General features: G+C 37.4%; 1 protein-coding gene across 9 annotated transcripts in view; it reads right to left on the bottom strand.

The window, feature by feature from the left end:
• Positions 1–25,853, bottom strand: part of INPP4B (inositol polyphosphate-4-phosphatase type II B) — an 871,737-nt gene that overhangs the window by 391,078 nt on the left and 454,806 nt on the right. For all 9 annotated transcript variants that reach the window (XM_074396868.1, XM_074396869.1, XM_074396867.1 and 6 more), the window contains 2 exons: positions 11,457–11,575; positions 9,213–9,329 (listed from right to left, as the gene is read on the bottom strand). In XM_074396868.1, the coding sequence (XP_074252969.1) occupies positions 9,213–9,329; positions 11,457–11,575 (236 nt within the window). The remainder of the gene's footprint in view (positions 1–9,212; positions 9,330–11,456; positions 11,576–25,853) is intronic.

Below are 25,853 nucleotides of genomic sequence, written 5' to 3'. Positions count from 1 at the left end.
TTAGGTAGTTTGGTTTTATGGGGACCCTGGTCAAGGAGCATATTCTAAACTCTTGGTATTACCCTCTTGATAGTTTTAAATATAGTCTGCCTGGTGTACTGTATTCTCCCAAATGTTTTAAATGTTCATATGCACCCATCTCTAAAATGTCATATGGTCTCTTTTCAACTGGAATGACAAGAGCTGAAAGAAATGTACCACTGTGAGGACGTTTAACTTATGAAGGACATGCCGAGACTGAAAACCCCAAATGTTGGTAACTGAGAGTGGTGCTCAGACCTTGAGTTTTAGTCACACTCTCATCTAAGTGAGAACCTGACCAAAAAGAGGGAATTTAAAAAAAAAAAAAAAAAAAATAGGAGGCCTTTGTTTTGGACTGAGCTCATGCACTAGGCACCAATACAACAAATCAAAGAAAAATGGAGTCACTCATGCGAAATGTAACATAATCGAACTAAGACTTTAAGGAAACAGGTATAACTTAGAACAGACCAGGTTTGGTTTTGCTCCTGTAAACAGGATGTTCCAGCATAAGGAGGTACCATCTACACAGGCCCTTGTTCCTACCTTTGCAAAACTCACTGTTCTACTGTGTCCAAGTGGGTTTCTAGACCTACATTTATGATGGTAATAGTAACATCATTGACTAAAGTTTTGGTCAATCTCTCAAAATTGAGAAAATGACCAAAAGGGAGGAATTGTTAAAGCAAACTAAACCTGGCTTGAGAAGGCCTCTATCCTTCTACATTTGAGTCCTTGTGGTTGAACTGCAACCTAACTTAATAGGTAGACAAGATTGAAAACTTAGGAGTAGGTGTCTGCAACAACAGCTGAGTCTTGGCCAATCCCAGCAGCCATATTGCAAACAATCACACACTGCTGAGTGTTCAAACAGTGTTCAAATAAGGCAAACTCTGAGCTGTAACCAATCCAGTTGTTCCTGTACCTCACTTCTGATTTCTGCATGCCACCTCCCTTTTTTTGTCTGTAAATCATTTTTCACCATGTGGCTGCACTGGAATCTCTGAATCTGCTATGATTCTGGGGGATGCCTGATTCTGAATTTTTCATTGCTCAATTAAACAAACTCCTTTAAATTTAATTCAGCTGAAGTTTTTCTTTTAACAATACCCAGAAGTGGGATTTCTGGATCGTATGATGGTAGATCATATGGCTTCTGAGAAACCTCCATAGTATTTTCTTCTCTAACGATTATACCAACTTACATTCCCTCCAACAGTGTTCAGAGGTTCACTTTCCTTTACACACTTGCTGATACCTGTTAATTTTTGTCTTTATGACAGTAGCCATTCTAACAATTGTGTGGTGATATGTTATGATGGTTTAAATTTGCATTTCCCTGAGGATTAATGATGATGAACATTTTTCTTAATCTACCTGGTGGCCATTTGCATATCTTCTTTTGAGAAATGTTTATGCAGGTCCTTTGCCAATTTTCTAACTGAGTTATTTTCTCATTATTGAGTTGCTTGAGTTACATATATATTTTTGGATATTATCCCCTTATCAGATGTATGATTTGCAAATAAATGCTTCCTTCCAATTCATGGGTTGTCTCTTCACTCTTATTAATTGCTTTCTTTTTTGTGTAGAAGCCTTTCAATTTAATGTAATTTCATTTGTTTATTTTTGCTTTTGTTGTCTATATTTTTGGGGTCATAGCCAAAAAATATTTGCCTGGACCAATGTCACAGAACTTTTCCCCTACATTTTCTTCTAGTACATTTTATTTTCATGGTCAAGGTTTTTCTTTTTTTAAGCTTTTCATTATTAAACTTCCTTTCATTTCTAGGCTTAAAAAAAATCTTTCTCCATGCAAACATCATTATTTCCCTGTGGAAAATTTCAATGCTTACTTTTTCCTCTTTTGTGAGAGCCCAAAACAAAAAAAGCCAACATAATTTTTGAAGAGATGATATAGAACAAGTACTGTGTGAGGGCAGATAATAGTAAAACAGAACAGGAATATGGCAGAAAAAGAGAAACAGTGTGAAGATCATCAGCAGAGAGTAATGCACTTGACACATAAATTCCAGAGAAGAAAATATATGAAAGAGACAGAGATGAAAATGCAAATGTATGGATATTAGCATAAATGCTAAAAGAAATAACTATGTGTAATACTTCTGCTTAAAATATTAAAAGTTACTAGAGACTGTTACTTCCATTCTAATACTGAGCAGTCAGGCACACTGTAAAAATATAAGTTTTTGTTAAACTCATCAGGAAACTGAGTGACTTTAATAAACCAAAATAAAACAAAATCCAGACAGTTGACAGACTTTTCCCAGAACCTTTTTCAAAAAATTAAAAATAGAACTACCATAGGATACAGCAATATCACTTTTGGATATTTATCCAAAATAACTGAAAGCAAGAGTTCTAAGAGATATTAGCACTACAACGCTCATTGCAGGACTATTCAGAATAGCTAAGATGTGGAGACAACCTAAACATCCATCAATAAATGAGTGGATAAAGAAAATGTGGCATATAAAATGGAATATTATTCAGCCTAAAAAACAGGGAATACATGCCTGTATGAACCTTGAAGACATTATGCTGAGTGAAATGAGCTACTCACAGAAGGATGCATACTACATTATTCCAATTTTAGGAGCAAGTATCTAAAATTGTCAAACTCATAGACTCAGAGAGTAAAATTGGGATTGCTGAGAGCTGAGGAGAGGGGAAAAATGAGGAGTTGCTACTTAATGAGTATAAAATCCCAATTATGCAAGATGAATAAGTTCTGGAGAGCTGCTTATACAATGTTATCCCTATAGTTAAATATACTGTACTGTATACGATTTTTTAAGAGGGTAAATCTCATGTTAAGTATTCTTAAGATAATTTTTTTAAAAAGAGGGATTAACCGTGAATAAAAAAAATTGATAAACTGGACTTAATCAGAATTAAAAGTTTTTATCAACAAAATGCATTATTAAGGAAATTAGTAGGTTAAGCCAAAGACTAATAAACCTCTAACACTTAAACATGACAAAAGCACTTGTGTCCACAATGTATGAAGAAATCTGAGAACTCAAACAGAAAAAGACACTCGTTAAATTTTTCAAAAAGAGACAGATGAATGGCCAGTAAGCACACAGGAAAATGTGCTCAACATAATTAGTCATCAGGAAAATGCAAATTAAAACCACAATGAGACATCACATTATAGCCATGAAAATAGCTAAATGGAAAAGATTGGAAGTATCATGTGTTGGAGGAGAAACTGGAACTCAAATTACTAGGAATAGGAATAAAAAGTCATGCAATCAATATGGAAAATAGTTTGACAGTTTCTAGGAAAGTTAAACATGAATCTGTCCCATAATCTAGAAATGATACTCCTAGTATTTACCCAGAAGAATAAACACATTTTCATACAAACATTTGTCAACATATGTTCATAGATGTTTTATTCATCATCAAAAACTAGAAGCAACCTAAATGTCCATCAATAAAAATAAATGAGCAAATTGTGATACATCACTAAAACAGACTGCAATAAAAAGGAAGGGGCTACTGATTCATGCAAGAAATGAATTAATCTAAAAACTTGTTGAACAAAAGATACTAGATAAAAGAGTGCAAAATGATATGATTTCATTCATATAAATTTCAGCAGCAAACAAAACATATCGGAAAACGTTTGTCTCAGGTTGTATGGGGTGGTAACTGGCTGGAGAAAGGCAGAAGGGAACTTTCTGAAAACATGGAAATGGTCTATTTCTTGCCTGTGAAAGTGACAGGGGCATCTGTAATTGTCAAACTCATGGACCAGGACACTTAAGATCTGCCCAATTTACTACACATAAATCATAACTCAATTTAAAAATTATGTCCTTTGTAAATAAATACTGCTTATCAACAAGTAAAAGAAAGGTTAACTTAATTATAAAGGTAGCAACATTTTAGAAGCCTCAGCTCCCTCTACATGGAATCTGTAAACCCCCCTGCAAACTATGTCACAATGAAGAAAGGATCATTTCAAAAGACAGAAGCGAAGTGAATGAGTTGGTTGAGGGAACCACATAGTACATATTTTTAAAAAGGGAAAAAACAAGGCCTATGGAACAAAAGCAAAAGTTTGAGACATAAACTCAGGTATTTCACAACAGATAATAACAGCTATTTTTTTCCATAAATAATGACCACTTCATTATAAAATTTCTTTGGACAATTTCAATTAGTTACATATCCCCAAGTGCCTAAAAAATTTGGATATAGATTTTTCTCCTCTAGTTGAATATCAACCATGTCTTCGTAATTAATCAACTTTTAAGCTTCAAAAGAAATGTACTTTGAAACTATCAGTTGAAGTAAAAGTGCCACACCATGGGGGAATAAAAGTCAGAGAAAGCCTATGGGCAATGTATGTACCATAACATCGCCTAGAAAAAAATAAAGGATCTCAGACTAAGCCTCCTTAGATTTTTAGAATACCAATTTTTTCATCTTTAAAATGAGCATAATAATATTTTCCTCGAAGGAGTTTCTAGGAGATTAAAAATATGCATAACATATTAAACATGGTGCTTGGTGTATACTTAGTAATCAATAATCTCAATTTATCTTTCCTTACCTACCTTACCATATCTCACAGAAAAAGAGGGAGGCCAACTAATGGAATTCATTCAATACGTTTAGTTAGACTTAAACTTCTTAAGAAGCCAATTTAGAAAATCAAGTGAAGTAAAAATAAACTAAATGCAAAATATTTTAGTCTTACATAGAAAAACTTAAGAATGAAATGGACCCTTCTATCTAAGGAAATGCTGTAGAACTAAAGTGCCCTGGGCATATAACACAACACACATTATGTAATATACACATCTAGTCTTGATAACTTTTCCTGAATGTTTCAGGTACAGGTTTGCCAGTAACTAGTAGTAAAAAAAAGTCTTAGGACATCCTTCCCTGAGAAGTGTGCAGATTCTGTTCTATAAGCAAAGAAGTTAACAGGTTGATGGTACAGCAAGCATTTATTATTCTCAGAGCAAAAAGAAGGGAGTCAATGTACACTGCAAGATAAAGTAGAAATTCAAATTTCTACAGTGGGGAAAATAATTTTGTGACCTAATTATATGTTTGCAGATTTGTCAGCTGTCCTCAGAGGGTGGTGAAAGAGCCTTGTTCAGTATCTTCCAAAGCACCATGTTGCATGAGGAATGGGAAAAAGAGACAAAGTTTTATGGTGATGTTCTTTGCCTTTCTAAATTTCCTACTGCTTTTAAGTTTCTGCTGTAACATATGAAAGATGCAGAATCTCACAGCTTGACTTGTTAGGGCCAAACTCTGTAAATGATGTCCTGAAAATACTTTTGTCTATGTTTCAGTTTCCAGGAGCTTTAAAATGAAGCCTAAAATCAGTATACATCCAGAAGATATCAACCTTACTGTACAAACTAGGGTCCTCATAGCCTAGCCATGGGCTTCAATTTTAGGCTTTAAAATTGTCATCCGACAGTGGGATATTATGGCAGCTCATCCTGAGAAAATAATGTCATTATAGGGAGGAAAATAATCAAAAGGTCACTCTAATGCTAATACATAAAGACCCTTCACCCCTCTATGCCCCACCCCTCCCCGGCCTGTCAAGCATTCTCTATCCTTATGCCAAAAAGGGAGACTTATTGAAGTAAATGGGAAGGATGAAGGATGTAGTAGAAGGAAACGATAGTCACCCTGAATCAACAGTTAGACTCTTCTCATTTGTTATGATGATTAATTGCATTTCTGCTGAAGTTACTAAGATAATCAATCCTAGGTCCAGTTGTTTAGAGGAGCACAAGAACTGGTTAGTGAGGTAATGTCTGCATTAAGAGCACAGAGGAAAGGCCATAATTTCTCTTTAAAAACATCTAGTACGATATGTATGCAAATGATATGAAATGGCAAAGCCACGTGTTTATTTCGCTGGTTACCTCCAAGTAATAAACCAAATAGGAAAACACAAGCAATTTAGTCATCTGACTCAACTAATTAGCATTCAACCAATACAGAAGACCTGATCGTCCTGGGTCAGTCTAGTATGATCAATGGTTTTCTAGGACCAAATATTTAAACTACCTTAAAACACATACATGCAATTTATTAACCTTTCAAAACATGCAAATATTCACAATCTCATTTCTTATGCTTTAAGAATATTATAATCTTAAAATATTTAGGTTGTTAAGTGCTTATAACTATAAGCTGTACTTTAAGTCACTTGCTGCTTAAAGTCTACCGGTAGACTCTGCCACTCACTTTAAAGAAAAACTTAAGAAATGGAAGAAAGGGGCAAGGATAAAGGCCACATGTCCATGGGAACTATTACCATATTAACGCACTGCATTTCCATTTACACTTCCATCACCAGAGCTAATTGTTAGCTACTTAAGGAAGAGGTTATGCCTTAATTAACAATGCTTGGTAAATGCATTCTGGTTGCACTTCGTAAGCATGTTCAAAATTCACAAGTCTTATTTCACAGTAGGGGTTCCAATTCATTCCATGCTTTTATGTCATAACACCTCTGATCAAGGAAGAAAGTATTTAAAAGACCCCGAATAATTCGTTTCCAGAACTAAAGCCAACAAAAAGCATAATTAATGAGTAAATTAGTCATTTATCTCCAAAGCCTTAACATTCATGCACATTTTAAATGAAGGGGATAGAAACACATTTGGCATGTAATATTTCTAACTCTGATATTTTTAAATACTACACAAGCCCAAGAGATTAGTGACAACATTTTCACGTCTGTAGCACAGAGTTCTTATAACTCAATCCTTTCCATACCCCACCCTATCTATGTCTTGGGACTGTTGGAGAATCAAATTTAATCAGGTGCTTTGCAGAACATAAAATCCAATCGTTGCTCCTCTGTTTTCCCTTTCGTCCCTGCTTATTCTCTGCACAGTCGCATTACCCACTCCCACTTTCCGTCTGAACCATGTCTCCCTCTTCTCCTCTCCAACCTTATGATGCTTTCACCTTTCCCTCCATTTCTCTCTCTTCTCTGGCAGAAGGTTAAAAACAAAAAAAACAAGAAGCAGTGGGTGAGAGCTCCGGACATAATTTATCAAAACTGGTCTAAATGTCCCAGCTGCAGTCTTACTCCTTCTTCACATGTTATTTCAAAAACCAAAGAGGTTGGAAAGGAAAAGACAAAACTCTCAGGGAAGTATTTTTCAGTTGCCAGTTTTAAACCAAATTTTTATCTTTTTTGTTTAAAGAAGTAATAAATGGCATAGGGCCACTTGAGAAAAAACAAAATTAATAAATAGAGAAAACTCTTTTGGTTAATATTTCCTTAATTTGATTTTTACTATAAGAAAGCCTGAGGCAGCTGCTAAAACAATAACAGTAATAATAGCAGCAACTTACCCTTATTAATTACTCTGTAACAGTCAGTAACACTTTACATATATTTATTTAAACCTTACAACAATCCCATTAGGTAAATATTATAAAAGATGAAACAGGGGAACCAAGAATTTCCTCTCTCAAAGCCAGTAAACAGAACAAAATCAGACAATATGGTTCTAGAATCTGACTTCCTAAGAATCGTACCAGATAGCCACATCTGTTTGGGTTCCATGTATGTAAGCTGTGCATTTACTTAAGCCTCTGTTCTACAGTTGCAAAGAAACAAACTTTTCTGGAGCTGAGATGCACAGACATCCCTTCAAAATAAATATTTTCTCTTGTTAAATGTTCCCACCAGTAGACTAAGTTTTACTGTAAAGAATGAGAAGAAGAGTCATGAGCTAAACAGAAACGCCAAAGTGAAGTCAGAGTTCAAAGTGACATTTTCCCTACACAAGGCACTGTGGAATTCCCCAGGTCCAGCAGCATCCCTTAGCTTCAACCAGAACTCTCCTGGAACCCACTGGCCCACCTACCATTAAAGACTTTACTGCCTCACTGTTTACAATAGCAAAGACCTGGAACCAACCCAAATGCCCATCGATGACAGACAAGGGAACTGTGACTCATATACATCATGGAATACTATGCAGCCATAAAAACGATGTGTTCCTGTCCTTTGTAGGAACATGGATGAATCTGGAAACCATCATTCTCAGCAAACTGACACAAGAACAGAAAATCAAACATCGCATGTTCTCACTCATAGGCAGGTGTTAAACAATGAGAATACATGGACATAGGAAGGGGAGTATCACACACTGGGGTCTGTTGAGGGGGGCTAGGGGAGGGACAGTAGTGGGTGGGAAGGTTGGGGTGGGATAACATGGGGAGAAATGCCAGATATAGCTGACAGAGGGATGGAGGTAGCAAGCCACGCTGCCACGTATGTACCTATGCAACAATCCTGCATGATCTGCACATGTACCCCAGAACCTACAGTACAATTTAAAAAAAAAAAAAAAAAAGAGTTTACTGCCTCCTGCCTCACTATTGGCCATCAAGTCTGTCACACAAGTTCATGCTAATGGGGGAAATTTAAAGGTGAGAACTGCCTTCCTCTTCTCAATACCTCCCTAATAGCATTTTCTCCTGTCCACAAATTTTAACAGTGTCCTCTAGAGATAGTGCCTGAGTACTTATCTAACCAGGAGGAATGATTCAGTTGGAGGAATATTCAGACCGGGTAGGAAGACTGAAGAATGTAGGACAAAAGACCATGGGACTTTGCCCACCCTTCATGTAAAGAGAACAGTTAAAGCTTCTTCCTAGTGTTTCCAGTTACCTGCTGTTTGCTTTGGTGCCGGTAACAACATCAAGAAAAACGTAGGCAGTTTCTCAATAATACACTGTATTATTTTGCATACCATATAGAGAGAATACATTGTAAGAGTAGAGCACTTTGTCAATCCCCTCGTTTAGAATAATTACTATACCAAGAAAGTTTTAAATATGACCTAATTTCCATTTGCTTTCTACCCACACTATCACCCACTTCACTTAAAACAGCAACAACAAAATGTAAACCAAAAGATCAAGTCAGCTCTCCTGAAAAAGACAAATCTGTTCTGAAAGCTTTTGCTCTAGCCAACTGCCAATTTGGCAACAAGCCAAGCAAATTTGGGAAAATAAAAAAATAATAATAAACATAAGACAATCATAAACAGTGCGGAAAAAAACACTCTTTGAATAATGTCAGTTACATAAAAAAATTTAATCGTGTGGAAAAGCATAACTTTTTCCCAAAGAAAGAAAGAAGTGCCAGTACTTACAGTGTCATGAGACTTATCCTTGACATCATAGACTGTTAGTTTTATTTTGGTCTCCTCATAGATGGGATACTCAGATGGGAATGTGACACCAGTCAAAAACAGTGGGTCCCTTGTTCCCTGCAACAGCACAAGCAGACAACGTGGATTCAATAAGGCAGCAACTGCAGTTTGCAGCATGCAAGTGACACATGAGAAAGCAGAAAGTGTGCCTGAGTCTGTTTTTCTAGGAAATAGTTCTATTAGAAGAGATCTCAATTGTCAAATGCTGTCCATGGGCAACAACATGGCCCAGGGCCTTAAAGCAGCGATACAACTGCTGACGGTAAATGAACCTGCATCTTTGTCAGAGTTGTTTGCAAAAGTTTATTTTCATCATCTACAGAACCCTTCTTTAGGGTTAGTCAGTTCATTTAAAACACATTTCATAGATATAAGTTGTAATTTGTGCAAACAATCTAAGATATTGACTGATCAAATAAAAATGAAGCCATTTTCTCATAAAGAACCATGTGGTAATCTTATGCTTCCATTTATTTCCTTTTTGTAATGATTCAATTGAAAGTCATGCTCTGATAGTGTCCATTTGTTTTTAGATGTTCAGCTTTGATTTTTTTTTTCCCTCAGAATGACTGGAAAAACTAATGAAAGAAACTCTAAATATGATGGATTTGGGGCTATAAAATTACCAGCTCAGGATATTTCACTGCCTCAGAATTCATTTTTAGAGCTGACATCCAGCATTAAATTTTATACATATATATTGCTGAATGTCATGGGGATGTTTGCTAGAGTTCTGTAAACCAATTGTCTGTGGGAATTTCTGGAAGCCCAAGGAACTCATTCATTCATTCTTTCATTCAACAAATGGCACTGCATCAGGCACTTTGGAAAAGGCAGTGAATGAAACAATCAAAAACAGCAAAACATGTTCAAATATAAAATGTTAAAATGTACCAAAATCAGACGTTTCTTATAGTTAAGATGGTGAATTTTATAATATGTGTATTTTATCACAATAAAATAAAAAAATAAGAAAAACTCAAAAATGAGTGAATACATAAATTAATTTTGGCAGTATTTTTAAAATAACAATTTTTAACTTCATATAAAATGAATAACTTACGATTTTAGTTAAGATGTCTTTCTATGAATAAGATTATTTTTGTTAATTCAGCTATAGCATTAGCTATATATTATACCGACACTGGAACCTAAAATTTCCAAAGGGCATATTCAGGGCTACATGCAGTATCTGGGTCATTCCCATTATAGAAATGACTCCAGTTCAGTCTGAATCATTTATTCCACGACTGCATCAAAGCAGACAGTCAGCCCTGAGCCAGACAGGTCTGGGGCAGGCTAGTTAGGTTCTTACAGAGAAATTCCTCATCAAAACATATGCAGCTCCCATGTCTAAGAAAAACAAGCAAATCTTAAGAAGTTTAGAGTATACTTTCTCCAGCCCCAGATGTTTAAATAAGTCTCTCTCATTCACTAAGGTTGTGAAATGTGTGATCAGAACAAAATAATCAAAAGAGAAATACTTCCTCTTTTGAATCTGATCCAACACAATAACAAGTTTCTTCCAGACACATTTTGAATGTTATATTACTAACAGTAAATGTAAATAGGAAGTCTCCCATCTGATGAGTATTACTTGTCCCTTTTGCCCGAAAACAGTTTGTCAAGTTAATCATCTACATTTCCTTGAAAAACATTGTATATTGAAAGACACACACAAATAGCAGAAAATATAGTTTCCACAGACTAAAGAATACAGGGAAAAAAACACTTAATGTGTTTAAATTTTCTCTGGGTACTCTACAACTTTCCTTTTTTGCCCTCAAAATAAATATTCATTTCAATTAATTTGAAGTCTATAAGTTGTTTTTCTTTATCCTATGCTTTATAAGAGAATTTAAAGTGGGAACTTTTTTTCTCTCTCTTTGGGTGAAAAATAAGCTATTTTTATGAAAAGAAAAAAAAAAGATGCAATTCTTTCGGCATTTGTTCATTCTAGTAAATTACCAAGGCATGCTTGGTAATAATCTCAGGTATGTGCTCCTTAATGACAGAGGGTGGTAGTGTAGCATTGCTACGGACTCAGCTGTTCATTCAAATCCAGAGATGGACAGGGGAAAGGGAGAGTGAGAGAGAGAAGAGAGAGATGAGAGAGACAGACACACACACACACACACAGACACACACACACACAGAGATTAATGCAGGGACACAGTATCTCACCTCCACAATTTCAGTGCTGGAGTATCTTGTCAGACTCTGCTCCGCGGGGTGGATTACTGAGATCTGCACCAGTGTATTCAATTTACGATCACGGACAGGAGCCACGAGATCCTTGCATGCTGGCAACCAACGGCAGAGGAGAGAGAAAGAAAAGAAACTAACACCATATCTCAGGGAAAACTTCTGCGCTGGGCTAAAAGTAAACTTAGCTACAGCACTGAAGGAAATCTCCTGGGGCTCAGGCTGGTTTTACAGAGGAAGTCCCTTGGAAGTACCTTACAGAAATAGGAAGTCACGTGCTCTGGAGCTGAATTGAGAGTTCATTTCCACTGACCACATTTGCAGCTCATGCAAGTCATGACTGGTCTGAGATCCCAGCTCTAATGCGTGACTGTGCACACATGGCTCAGAAACTTCAGTGACTTTAATTAGTCATTAAACCGTGGGCTTTAACTCACACTCCTTGAGGATGTAAAAGTTGATTTGGGCCATATCCCGGAAACTTCGGTGTTCCTTACTGACATTAGTTGGATTAGTTCAAATGTTTGAATGCATACTTGGTCCTTACCTAGGTATTTGCTAAAACTGGCCTCCCACAGTAATGCACACCAACAGAAAAACGGAGAGCAGTTTCCCCACCACAACAGCACACAAGCAGGGGAAGAGGAAGCAGAGGGAGGATTTTAAAGCCCTGGGTCTGAAATGCAAATTAAGCCTGGAGGAGATGGGTTAATTCTTGCCCAGGAGCCAAGAAAGTTACGAACTTTCTCTTGAGACACTAGGCTCATATTCAGGCTCTCACCACTATACCATATTTACCTGAATACTTTCCCCTCTCACATATTATTCCCCCAATTTGGGGAAGAAAAATCCAGAAAAATATTCCCTTTAAGCAAGTCTGAATCTACTTTCCTCTGTATCCCTACCAACCCAGTCCCCCGCTATTAAATAGTAATTTTACTCCCCTCAGCTGACTTGCTGAGATGTAAAGTGCCCTCATTAGAGGTGGTGCAAATTAAATTCAGCTGGTGAGTTGCTGCAGGCTGGAGCTATGAGTGGGGGAAGTAGCCCTGGGTCCTTGATTTTCATGCGGAGGGCATGCAGGGTTCTATACCATCCCTACCCCACTTCTCAGACCATAACAGAAAGGGAGAGGAAGATGAGGTATTTAACATATGTTGTCGCACTGTCAGAGTTTGCAAGATCTTCACCATTGGTACAAAGGTAATATGGCCTAAATCTGAAACTTGAAAGCAAAGGAAATCATAGATACAATTATCACCTTTCAACTGCTTACAGATAACCTCTTTTGGAAGTACAAGGAGACAGAAAAAGCTGGAACTTGGGAATGAACAGTCTAGTTCAAACAGCTAGGCAATACTGGGAAAATTACTTAACTGCTTAATTGCTTGCCAGACTTTGAAATCCTGCTGCTCCTGTGTGGCATTTTGTCATATTTTTCCCCCTTATATAAACCATGGCCTTGGATAACAGAGGAGAGCTTATGAAAGCATGTATGGAAAAAACATAACACCTACAAGGTATTTAACCCTTACTGTTTTTGAGGCATTCTGCTAATTCTCTCTCTATTCCTAAAAATAATGCTTTGAATTATTTCAGTTTTACAAAGAACTAGAACTAGAGGCTTATGCTCTCATTTAGATGACTAGAATTCTCTGATAGCTTTTACATCCTGCCCCACCGGCTCCATTTCTCTTGTTGGCATACTGACCTTCTCTCCCACACAATGCCACCTCCCTTTGGAATACCAGCTGCCACACCACTATTCTTTATTACTCAGCCCAAGAAACCTACAGTTTTAAAAAATACTGATGCCAGGTTTCAATAATGTCAACATATCACCGGAAGGAAAGAAAAAGCTAGATTTAGATTTTCACTGTTCTTTGGTGGTGATTTTGATCATTTCCTCTACTTGCAATATGAATGTGTTTAATTTTATTGCTCATAAAATGACACTGTTGGGTTTCTGTCCACAGTAAACAGCTCTTTTTCATTTCCTGATATTGACACATACCTGTCTGTATTTTAAAGCTGAGGCCACTGTGTTTCAAATGCAGGCATCTTGCCCACTTTCTGCCTGTAACCCCATCTTTTATCTTGTGAGCTTATGACACCTTTGCTCAAAATAAGTCACTTCTTTTCAGACTTGATTGTGGGCTGTGGTTATTCCCCAGAAGTGAGCAGCTGTTCACCATTTTAACAGAGAAACTCTCAAGACTCGTTCCCCATAAAAACAGAAAATTTCTATTACACTGAAATGTTCCGTCCAACCCAATTTGCACATCCCCTAATACTGATAAAAATAATGATGATACTTTGTATTATATTCCATATCTTAAAACAGTAAGGTTACATCTTGACAGGAAAACAATACTAATTATATCTTGGCCTGTGCTTTTTTCTCTCTACAGCTCAGAAAATTTACTGTTCCCTAAGTCTTATGCAGCATGACATCCTGGAGAGGCCCTGAGATCAGGCAGAATTCCTAAGCTGTACTCCCAGATTTACTGCTTTCTAGCTCTGTGGCACTGAGTAAGTCACAAACTCTGACACTCAATTGCCTCATCTACTTATTTCTCAGGGTGGAAGTGAGAAAGAAATTGTTCCTTTTTGTAAATGAACATTTCTGTGCCAAAAAAAAAGTTTACTAATATCATCATAGTAATATGTATCAATATTAATATCAACATTTACCAATATCTGGTGTTTTATTATGGTATAAACTTCTTTTTATTAACTCAGTCATACTCAGCTTTTTAAAGCTGTTACCAGGTCCAATATTTCTTCATAAGTACTAAATTAGTACATGAGTCATTGAATTTCATAAGGTGAAACCTATTCACAATGTGGATTTGTACAGACTGAATCTGTACCACTAGACGGCTGATAAACAATGAGTGATTGGACTGTTTCATGGAGATATTACTCATATGATCACTGTAAAATCTAATCTGCATGGGAATTATTTAGCAGCCAATAGAGAATCCTGAAAAATCTGTTTTCAGGGAAAAAAAAAAAAAAGTGGCTGAGATCAGGAGTTCGATACCAGCCTGGCCAAGATGGCCAAACCCCATCTATACTAAAAATATAAAAAATCTGTTGGGCGTGGCGGCACATGCCTGTAGTCCCAGGTACTGAGGAGGCTAAGGCATGAGAATCATTTGAACCCCAGGAGGTGGAGGTTGCAGTGAACTCCAGTGATATTGCACCACTGCACTTCAGCCTGGGTGACAGAATGAGACTCTGTCTCATAAATAACTAAACAAATAAATAGCAAGTTATATCTGTCTTCCAGCTATACTTACCACTGCTCATTAACCAAATATAATCTTACTCTAGAAGTGGCCTGAATCTGTGGCCTTCCTCAGCTTGAAAGACTAAAGAATGCAATGCTTTGGGATTTTGCTTCCATTTCGTTTGGTTTATTCAATTCTACCCACTTGCATCTAATGGTCAGTAACAAACGCTATTGCCATCATTCATTCATCACTAGATTTTTACTTTTATTTCTGCCTTTTTAATGGCTTTGTTTAGTATTAAATTGTTAAAAAGTATCTCAAAAGAATTTAAATAGGCAGGAATAAGTGGGGATTCTGACGTGATTGCATCCAGTGTACTTTTTACTGAAATGAAGAAAAATAATATAGAAATAATAAATTTTAAAAAACTATAATTTGTAACTTGTCTTTAGAAAAAAATAAAGAGCTGTGCATAACTATATTTTTTTCTGGTTAATTTTGCTATAGTAACTAGTAACATGAGGGTTCACATTGTACTATGAGTGACTGTTAGTGAGATGCCTACAGGCGTCCCCAGCTCATATTTGTACAGGAGCCAGGCAGCTTTCACTCTACTAGAAGGAAAGCCTCAGTGGAAACACATGAGAAAAATAAATGGAAGGGACCAGATGCAGTGGCTCAGACCTGTAATCCCAGCGCTTTGGGAGGCTGAGGCAGGCAGATCGCTTGAGGTCAGGAGTTTGAGACCAGCCTGGCCAACATGGCGAAAACCCATCCCTACTAAAAATACAAAAATTAGCTGGGCATGGTGGTGGGTGTAATCCCAGCTGCTTGGGAGGCTGAGGCAGAAGCATCGCTTGAACCCAGGAGGTCGAGGTTGCAGTGAAGTGAAATCGCGTCTTTGCGCTACAGCCTGGGCGACAGAGGGAGACTCTGTCTCAAAATATGGCAACAAAGATGAAACTCCATCTCAATAAATAAGTAAATGAATAAATAAACGGAAACTCATTATCTCCAGGGAGGACTAGGCACTGAGCAAACTGGAAAGCTTACACTGTGTCAAAAGATGGAACCTCTATAAAAAGTCATTGTGTCCTTGATTTTAGGATTTCTTCAAAGCTTGAAATCTGCGGTCACTGTGCAGGCCACACTGGAAGAGCCACACAAAATACATCTGTTGCTATATTTGGCCAGAAGTTTTTCTGAGGAATAGGAATTTCTAAACTCTGGTCTGGATGTTTATAGCTGCTATCTAGCCTTTAGGAAGAGGGCACAGATTATTTTCTACTCCAGCAGTTCTCATACTGGAAAGTCCAGAGCTAAAAGGCAGGGCTCTTCAGGATTTTTGTGAAGTCAAAGATTCTGTCTACACCAAAATACTGCTTTTTATAAAGCATCAGTTGCTATTTCCTGTAGCCATTATTTGGAAATCAGGTAAAGGCTATTGAGTCCATGATCCTTTCTATCATTCCAACCAATTTTGGCTGGAAGCCTAAAAATACCTCTTGACTCACATCAGAGAGCTCAGTCTCAGCAATAATCAATTTGAAGTGGAACACAACTGTTCATTCAGCAACACAACCCAAATTCAAGTCGTTGTGAGGCATGCATTATACAAGGTGGGTGTCAATAAGCAGGAGCCTGCCCCAGGCTTTCAGAATAGTGGTGGTGTGAACCACTGAGGCACTGTGAATTCATGGTCAAACCCGAGTGACCATCTCTTTCCCCCTAAGAAAATTTTCTTCTGTGAAGCAAGGTCTTTTTTCTTGCCTAATTCTTATTTCATCTCTCTTCTTGCCATTCAGTGTTAATGGAATCTAACAAAATGTATCCTCTTTTCTCCAGAACAGAGCAGTAGCCACAGGTGGGTGGGAATGAATAAGGGGGATATGTCAAGAATTTCCACATCTCTACAATTCTGTACTCAAAATTAGCTAAAGGAAATTTAGGTTTAGAGGAGAACCCACGTACCACATCGTATGGAGGATAAAGAAATGTGTTTTTTTTAAACTTAAGATAAAACCTTATTTGAGAGAGTTATATATGACTTTGGATGAATTACTCAATCTCTTTGAATCTCTATTCTAGCAGCTGCAAAATGGAAGTAAAAGAACACACTTCATAAATTTGCTATAACAACAATAAGATAAAGTATATAGAATGCTAATGAGTCCCTTTAAATTATTATTGATATTAATATAAATATAGATATACTGTGCATCAACCCAAAATGGATTTTATCTATCCTACATTTTTGTACTAATTATATGCTCAAGATATTCGATTGGTCCTAATTTTATATAACAGCGTTCTTTTTCAATAAAAGCATTTGTTAAATATACGCCTGTGATTTTTTTTTTTACCTTCTTGTTCTCAGATAGCTACATGTACATTTTTTAGAACTCTTTACTAGTTGATGTGTTAACTGTGAAAATCAGAGGCATTTAATAGTATGTTTTTCTCTGTGAAATCAGATGCGTACACTCATACTTGTAAGTTTCACCTCTAACGAGACACTTCCAAATGAGAAACTAGCAATGGAGGGAGCAAGCTTGACTTTCTGTCTCCCACCATATATGCTACATGTAAACGGTCAACTCACCCCTTAGGGAGGGATTTAACTAGGAGGTTAGCGTTCCATTTCTCAGGAGATGATGGCCCACAGGGGCGCATTAGCTTAACTACTGAGATGTCCCAAAGGGTCAGAGAAAGAGTTGCTTCTCTGCTCTGTACATTTCCTTCATCAAAAGGGAACAATGTGGATACTAATAAAGCTTTTTTATTCTTGCAATGAAAACTAAATGTTACAACTAGAACCCAATATACTCTGATAGAGGCATACCTTCAACTCTGATGAAAGCTCACCTCTTATACCCTCTATAGACACTGCATAGGAAAAATGGGAGGGATAAATCCATGCCTGTTGAGAGAAAAAAGGCCAGTGTACAGAGGACTTTGGTATCCTAGAATAGAAAGTGTCCTTAATACAAACAGGGACCAGGCACAGTGGCTAATGCCTGTAATCCTAGCACTTTGGAAGACCCAGGCAAGTGATGGATTGTGGTCAGAAGTTCAAGACCAGCCTAGCCAACATAGCACAACCTCATCTCTACAAAAAATACAAAAATGAACTGATGTGTGCCTGTATTCCCAGGTACTTGGGAGGCTGAGGCACAAGAATCACGTGAACCAGGGAGGTGGAGGTTGCAGTGAGCTGAGATTGTACCACTGCGCTCCAGCCTGGGTGACATAAAGACTCTGCCTCAAAAACAAAACAAAAAAAAAAAAAAAACACAAAAACAACCTGGAGCTTTAGGGAAATAACCGTTTGGCTTCCTGCCTCCCTCAATAGCACCATTCTTATCTTACCATCACTTCCCTAAGGATGAGCAAAAGACTTTTGCAGCCTATGGGGCACTTTTTTATTCACTTCTCAAATTCTTAATGTTTGTTTGGGTTTCTCAAAGCGGTCACATAGATATCCTTCCTCTTTGTATTCCAGAAAATTAGATTCCACTAATCAACTGATAAGTCAATTCAGGTTATGTTTCCAGTCTGATAAATTATTGGACTCCATTATATGGTTTCACAGTTACCATTCTATACCAGTGATTACATCTAGATTAAATCAATTTATATCATACATTAAAAGATATATAGAGCACTTAAAAAGCCTAATAGCCCCTCTCTCTAATTACTTTACTAGCATAATATGCTTTCCTATTTTTAATCTCCTTTGCTTTTTTGTTCTTTATTCTTCCTTCCTCTCAAGAATTTTAAGACAGCAATTTTTGGAAGCCTAGGACGTCAACGTCTCGAGTTCAGATCCCCTGGGTACATTCAGAAGAGGGTACTGCCTAGGCTCAGTGCAGTACATTCCATGATAATTCAATTGTGTACCGTAAAATAGCAAAACGTACAGTGTTCCTGCCTATACTAATATCTACACAGTGAGAATTGCACAAGTAGTTGGGAATACTCCCCTCATTATCGACTATCTGTTTATGGTTATTTCTTTTTTTTTTTTTTTTTTTTTTTTTTTTTGAGACGGAGTTTCGCTCTTGTTACCCAGGCTGGAGTGCAATGGCGCGATCTCGGCTCACCGCAACCTCCGCCTCCTAGGTTCAGGCAATTCTCCTGTCTCAGCCTCCTGAGTAGCTGGGATTACAGGCACGCACCACCATGCCCAGCTAATTTTTTGTATTTTTAGTAGAGACGGGGTTTCACCATGTTGACCAGGATGGTCTCGATCTCTCGACCTCGTGATCCACCCGCCTCAGCCTCCCAAAGTGCTGGGATTACAGGCTTGAGCCACCGCGCCCGGCCGTTTATGGTTATTTCTTAGAAGAATATGGCTCTGTATCATGCTGAGTTGATTTATGGTAATGAATATGTATCCTTCTATCTTTCTTCTGTATTCTCTATAAAATCTTTGAGTCTTCAATTCATTGAGAGTAGCTTCTCAGCTTGTCCTTCGTCTCATTTTAGCTTATTTTCAATTGAGCAAGCCTGCTTTCTATAATTTTCCTCATTTGACATTATTCCTTTTTGTTCTCTTCTCTGCCATCTCATATTACCTCTCCAACATATGTTTTTCTCATTACTCTGAAAGACGAAGATATCAAAGTCACCCCTCATATATTGTATAAGACTGGGGACTCTAGGAGTCAAGCACACCCTGCTCTTAACAAACCACAACTTCACCCCGCTGTTCATTGTTTTCAAAGTCTTTATGGAAATGAAACAAAAATGTGTTAAGTTCTCCTCAACTTTTGTGTGGGAGATTTTAATGAGCACACACTTCCTAAAGAACCATGCATCACTGCCAACATAAGAGATATTTGTTGGAAAAATAAGAACAAATGTATAAAAGTTGGCATTTTAAAAAAGTTGTTTTTTATTTTTTTAATCAGAAAACTTATGGGATTTTTTAGTATGATTTCTTTTGCCTTTTAAGTCACCAAGTTCAAAAAATTAACGTCCCAAATTCAAAATCAGAGTCTTTCTCTCCACGAAAGACAATACTCATATCAGGGGAAACAATAGTATTAATTTTAGGTTTCTAAAAGGTCAACAGATAAAAGCAATTCAATGATTAATGTTGAAAGATAAGAAATCAACCTAAGAAATCAGCACATGTATACACATAAACTAAATGAGTGAATAAGCATACAGACAAATAAAGCCATCCTAATGCAAGAATCCCTTAGGCATATTGAAATAATGCTAGATACTAGTATTCCTACCTTGCAAACATAAAATGCTAATATTTTCCATATTTTAGGGGTTTTATCATTAAAGATAGCATGCAAAACACGCAAAGAAGGTGAGGAGTGGCAGGAAATATAATTTGCCAGGAAGCACTGGCCTTAGACCCCTTCCTTGTGTTAGTTCACGACTAGAACAACATGCCTGTTGCTGCCTCATAGTTCCACCAGTTCCATATTCATATTTTTTACTAAGCAGCCAGTCAATATTTGTGGTTACAGTGTATGGCTCAAGAATAAATACGATCTTTTTATTTAACCAATAGCTTAGTATTCAGCGACCTGAGTTAATTTGTTTTCAATAATGTCATTCTGCTTAGTCTGGTTCTCTGCATATTCAATGGTGATTTAGCTTTCTAACAAGAATTTTAAGACTCTCAACACTCTGATAAGGGAATCCAAATAAAACTTGAGAAAAGGATGAATCTAATTCCATGGGGAGGAAACAGATGACAGAGTTATTGAGGAATATAGACAATAATTTGCAAGAGGGAATATAAGAGATTGTATTGTAGAAATATTGCTTTAGAATTCCTGCCACATTGAGATTGGAGCACCACTGCTCCTAAATTTCTTTATAACTGATTCACTTGTAAATTAAACCGATTTCCTTGATGTAAAATACTAGATTCAGATTGTTGGGAAATAAGCCCTGAAATAAAATTTGCTGTTGTTGTTGTTTTTTACCATCCTATAACAGAACAATATTAAAACATGTCACCATGTTTTATGTGTGTCTGTGTGTGTGTTGAAACGTACTGGACTTTTAAAGGAAAAAAAAAAAAAAAGAAGGGCTGAGAAGATAAAATTCACTTCTTTAGCTGGGAATAATATTGATACTAAAATAAACTTCACACGCAGCACCAATTCTCAATTTAAGTATCACTGAAGAATCAAGAGAGAAAGAAAAACAACACAACCTCTGCCTGGAACAATGGTGCTCTTGGGAAATGCTCTTGGATTGTCTGTGCTGCGCGGGATGAAGATACCAGCTGTACAGCAGACAGCTTATTTGCATATGAAAAGAACAAATTTGGTTCAAATCACTGTTGTCAGTACCAGAAGACTCCCATTCTCAAGCTTATCCCCTGCTCTCTTAGCTTCTCAGGTCAGTCCTCAGAAAATCCTATTTTGTCTTGTTTTCATGAATATTACCTAAGTGGCCGAGACTCCATCCTCAAGCAATTGAAACAAAAACAAGTCTGTGCCCACATCTTTTCTGGTTTTAATATCCTACATTTCATGCCATAAATTCTAAGCTGGCCTAGCACTGCCTATGGTTGCATTCAGACTTGGCTCTTTTTGTGCATGCTCCAAATCCAAGTTCCACTTTGGAAACAACAAGTGTTTGCAGCTTTCTGCTGCTCTTTTCAGCGGGAACATATGTGCTTCTTAAGAAAGGATGAAAATGTGATTCCAAGAAGGGAAGCAGGCCCCCCTGCATACTAAAAGCAATATTGTGAGTCGGTTCATGGAAACCTGTAGTGTTAGGACTAGGGTTGAAGAAGTGGAAAAAGAAATGCAAGAAACCTTAATTAAGCCTTTTACTACCCCTTCTCCAGGGGCCGAGATGGCAACATTTTTCTTGAACAACTACCACTGACATGTGACCCAGTAGGATTTCTGCTCAGGACAAGCACATGGCCCGTGAGTGGCTTCAGCAGTGCACAGAGGTTATTGGGGAGGGGCTGCTTCCCTGATCTACCTCTGAACCAAAGGATGAGGCCAGTGTGGCTGGTGGAGAAAGGTGACAGGAAGGGCAGCAGGAAAGTCAGGGCTTCAGTTACCAAAGATGGATGGCCCAGGGGAGCAGACTCAAGGTGGCTGGACTCCAAGCGAGTGCACAAAATAGTATCAGGCAGGTATTTGGGAGCCTGAGGGGGAATAAAAGAAAATAGGGACCTGGAATGTTGTCTTGAGGAGTTGACAGTCTCCTGAGGGAATGTGTTTGGGCAGGAGGTAACAAGCAGACTGGGAGGCAGCTGTTCCATCCAGATGACTTCACATACAACTCACTGACTCATCATCTGGGTTTTACCAAATCCCAAGCATGTTTTCCCAAACCAAAACATTTCAGAAAATTACATTGTTTAGGTTGCAGTGAAAGGTTTGAATTTGAATTTGAGGAAGTGGTGTCTAAATTAAGGTTAAAACAATTATTTCAGTAATTTTTTTTTCCTGATAATTTGTTTTGGGCTTGGTGGCTATGTGTCAAGCTAATAGCTTTTAGAAAGCTGCTATTGTTCTAATGCCAAATATTTCAGCAGTAGAATTAAATTATTAAATTGAAGACATACAAGGAAGACAGATTAGGAAGTAAGAGGAATAGGGAAGAAGGAGAAAAATAGATGGTTCTAGGGGCATAATTAGCTTCTCATTTTATTGTCTCCATCTAGATCATCCGTTGGGAAAGGACAAGTTTTGAAGAGCTTAAAGAAGATAACTCCCAGTTTTGCTTTAGCCATCAATCATGTGTGATTTTGTGTAGGCAAAAGAAAATCTCAATATCTATTTGACTAATTAGGGCTTTGAGGTTGTCGATTCTTCTGTCATAAGATGGTTAACTCACAGGAAATAAAACAAGGTTTATACAGATAAACTCAAGCTAGAAATGACTAGTGATCCAGGATGTAAGAAATAAGGAGGAGGCTATAAGTGAGAAAGCAAATGTGGGCTGGCTAGAGAGCAGACAGTCTACTTATTAGGAGCAAAAGCCACCAGTTTAACAGTTTGTGAAAACAACCTAGATCAGACAACTTTGTGGGAAAGAGTAGTTCTAAGAGGATCAGAGTTTGAAGGAAAAAAGAGCACACTTCTCAGAATATTTGAGATCTCCAGGGAGAGCAATTCAAACCAAAGCTTAGCAGAATGGCTGCCAGCTCAAAGTAGAAGGCTTCAGAGCCCTAGGCATACAGGAAGTTTCAGAATAGAATAGTAGTTCACACTAGTCAAATTAAATTAAAAAGAACCTCCCCAGCGGTTCCAGGATGCATTGCAGCCTAGGTAAGAAGAGAATCCGATGCACATTCTGTATGACATCACCTTGGTGGTTCTTACTTGCTATATGTTCCAAATTGCCAAAAGTTGAGAGCCATAGATGCAGTCCTGACTGTGTGACTTTGGGTTTGTTATGGTGTGTTAGTCTCTTCATCTGGAAATGGAGATGATGATTATGTTTATTTTCACCTAGTGCCTGTGTGCATCCAATTAAAATAAAATGTGTGAAAAAATGTATTAAATTCCTAACAATGTATTAGTAATGTATCAGACAACTTGCAAAATAGGAATTATTATCTGCAATTTACAGATAAGGAATCAGAGTTTCAGAGACAGAAAGGGATTAACCCAAGATAATAATTAGAATAATACCATTAGGCACTTATACATCTAACACTATTCTTAGTGCTTTGGGGATGCTGTCTGGTTTAGTCTGCAAAATGACCCAGGAATGATGAATTTTTCAGGATTTTTGAGGTAGAATCAGGACCCAAAGTCTCCCTCAGGCTGGGAGGCCAGCCCACGCTCACAAATACCAGCCTAGCCCTGACTTCCCTCAGGGACACATGTTGTAAGCTAAAATTTAAGCTCAAATCTCCTTATGTCAGTCTATGTCTATTATTTTAGTTGTCTGTTCTTGTTATTTGCATATGTTTGTTCTTAAGAACATCTCTGCAAGAAGATTGGTTGCTTCTTTGATGCTGTCATAACAGAGGAAACTTGAGGTTACGTTGCAAGAATTTTGGCTCCCCAATTCTACATAGGTAACCGATAATCAGATATGCAGTCTAATTATACAACTCAACTTGTTCAGCTCAACCTATAAGCTGATTCTTTTTGTCAGCTTTCTCTAGAGAACTCCAAGGCCAAAAGACTCCATTTCTCTAAAATATAATATATTCATCAGCAAACATTTAACTTGTAAAGGTTAAATAATTATATTCATTTGAAATTTTATAAGGTATTACTTTTTACAAATAATTGTGTTGGCAATAGTTACAAAACATTTCAAAGGAATATATAAATATATTGATTTATTTTATAAATAAATGTATAAGGATAAAGCAACAGAAGTCATGCATATGATCAGTCCATAGATATTTATTGAATGTCGAAATGTGCTCAATATGATTCTAGATGACAGTTTCACAGCATCGAACAAACAAATTCTCTATTTTATGGTGCTTATAGTCTAGTGTGACAAGACATTTTCTAAAAAAAAAAAAACAATGAGAATTCTAAACAGTGTAATAAACTTGAGAGTGTTAGCAACTAGTGGATAAGGCAAATGTTCTTTGATGAGGTGGCATTTGAGCTGTGACCTAAAACATAACAAGGAACCAGTTGAGGGGGGACAATACGTATGAAGACCCAGACATCTGACCTACTTGAGAAGCAGAAAGAAGCCCCATAGGTTGATGGAGAATGAGCTAGAAAATTAGCACAATGTAAGGTGACAACAGCCTGCTCCTTAAGACCCATTTTGATTTTATTCTCAGTAAAACTGAAGCCACTGGAAGATCTTAACTAGGGGAGTAAAGAAATTACATTTATATTTTTAGAAGAGTGGCTGTTCTATCAGGAAGAGACTGAGCAGGGACAAGAATAGAAACAGACTCACAAGGACTTGCCTGCTGGCCCAGGTGAGAGCTCGCAATGGCTTGGAATTGAAGGACAGCGATGGTGATGGAAAGAGGTGGTGAAATTCAGAATAGATTTTCAACATAGAACTTACAGGACTTGGTGATGAATTTAATGTGAGGTTAGAGAAAAAGAATCAAAAAGGCATTATGGTTTGGGGATTTGAGTAACTGAGTGGATGGTGGTGTGCTTTACAGAGATAGATATCATGGGGGAATAAAACATTTTGGAGGACAAAAGTAGAGATTTAAAAACTCAGGTTTTAGCCATCTTAAAATTTTTAAAATACCTCCTAAATAAGTGAGTGCTGTTATCTGGTAGCCAGTTGAATATGGGAGTAAAAAGCTCTGTGGAAAAGTGAGAGCAAGAGTTACAAATTTTGAAAACACAGGCCCATAAATATTACCTAAAGTTGTGGGCCTTGAAATTGCTTAGAGGGAAAAGTAATTTGCATTGGCATAAAACTGACATTCTAAATTTGAACAAATTTTGACCTGGGAATACCCAAATGCTCAAACTAACGTCTGCCACCTTAACAGCGGAGAATAATCTCTTCGTCATTGGTAGAGTTAATGGAAGAATATGGGACAGAGAACTTGAAAAGCTTTGGGCTTTCTTCTAGCAGAAGTGTCACTACAGGCAAGTCACTTAACCCATCTAAGATTCAGTTTCTTCCACCGCAAAACAGGAATAGCCTTGCCTTTGCCAACAACAAAAGCTCGAATAAGAAGCACTTGTGGAAAGACTGTTTTGTACAATAGAAATGTCAGAGAACTTTTATTTAGTCTTACGTTGTGCTCCGTTAGGTCTCTTTATGTTCCCATGGCATGGTCCCCAAGTTACTTAGGATACATTTAGATGCAAAGACTCACTGACAAATTTCAACCACAGAGACAGGAGTATCAGGAGACCTCTCTCTCAACCCTGGTGGCTTTTAATTTTGCAGAAAGCAAATGCATCTGATGAACAAAGCACTGAGGTGGTCCTGATCCCTCATTTACCCCTAAGTAGTAACAGCTGCTGCACAGAGGGACCTGTTTCAGTGACCAATACTCTCAATAATTAGACAATGGAGGGAGAAAGAAATTAGGTAAACCACACAGAAACAGAAATAAACTCTATGGGGTATGTTGGTCATGGATGAAAGACAAATAAGAAAAGGATATAAAGGAAACATTTAGGGGAAAAAATCTAATAAATAATTTGCTTAATCCATGTTGAATAATCACTTT

This window comes from Saimiri boliviensis, chromosome 3 (assembly GCF_048565385.1).
Source record: "Saimiri boliviensis isolate mSaiBol1 chromosome 3, mSaiBol1.pri, whole genome shotgun sequence".
NCBI lineage: Eukaryota > Metazoa > Chordata > Mammalia > Primates > Cebidae > Saimiri > Saimiri boliviensis.
The sequence above is the reverse complement of the archived record's forward strand: the minus strand, read 5'-3'. Positions and strand labels throughout refer to the sequence as shown.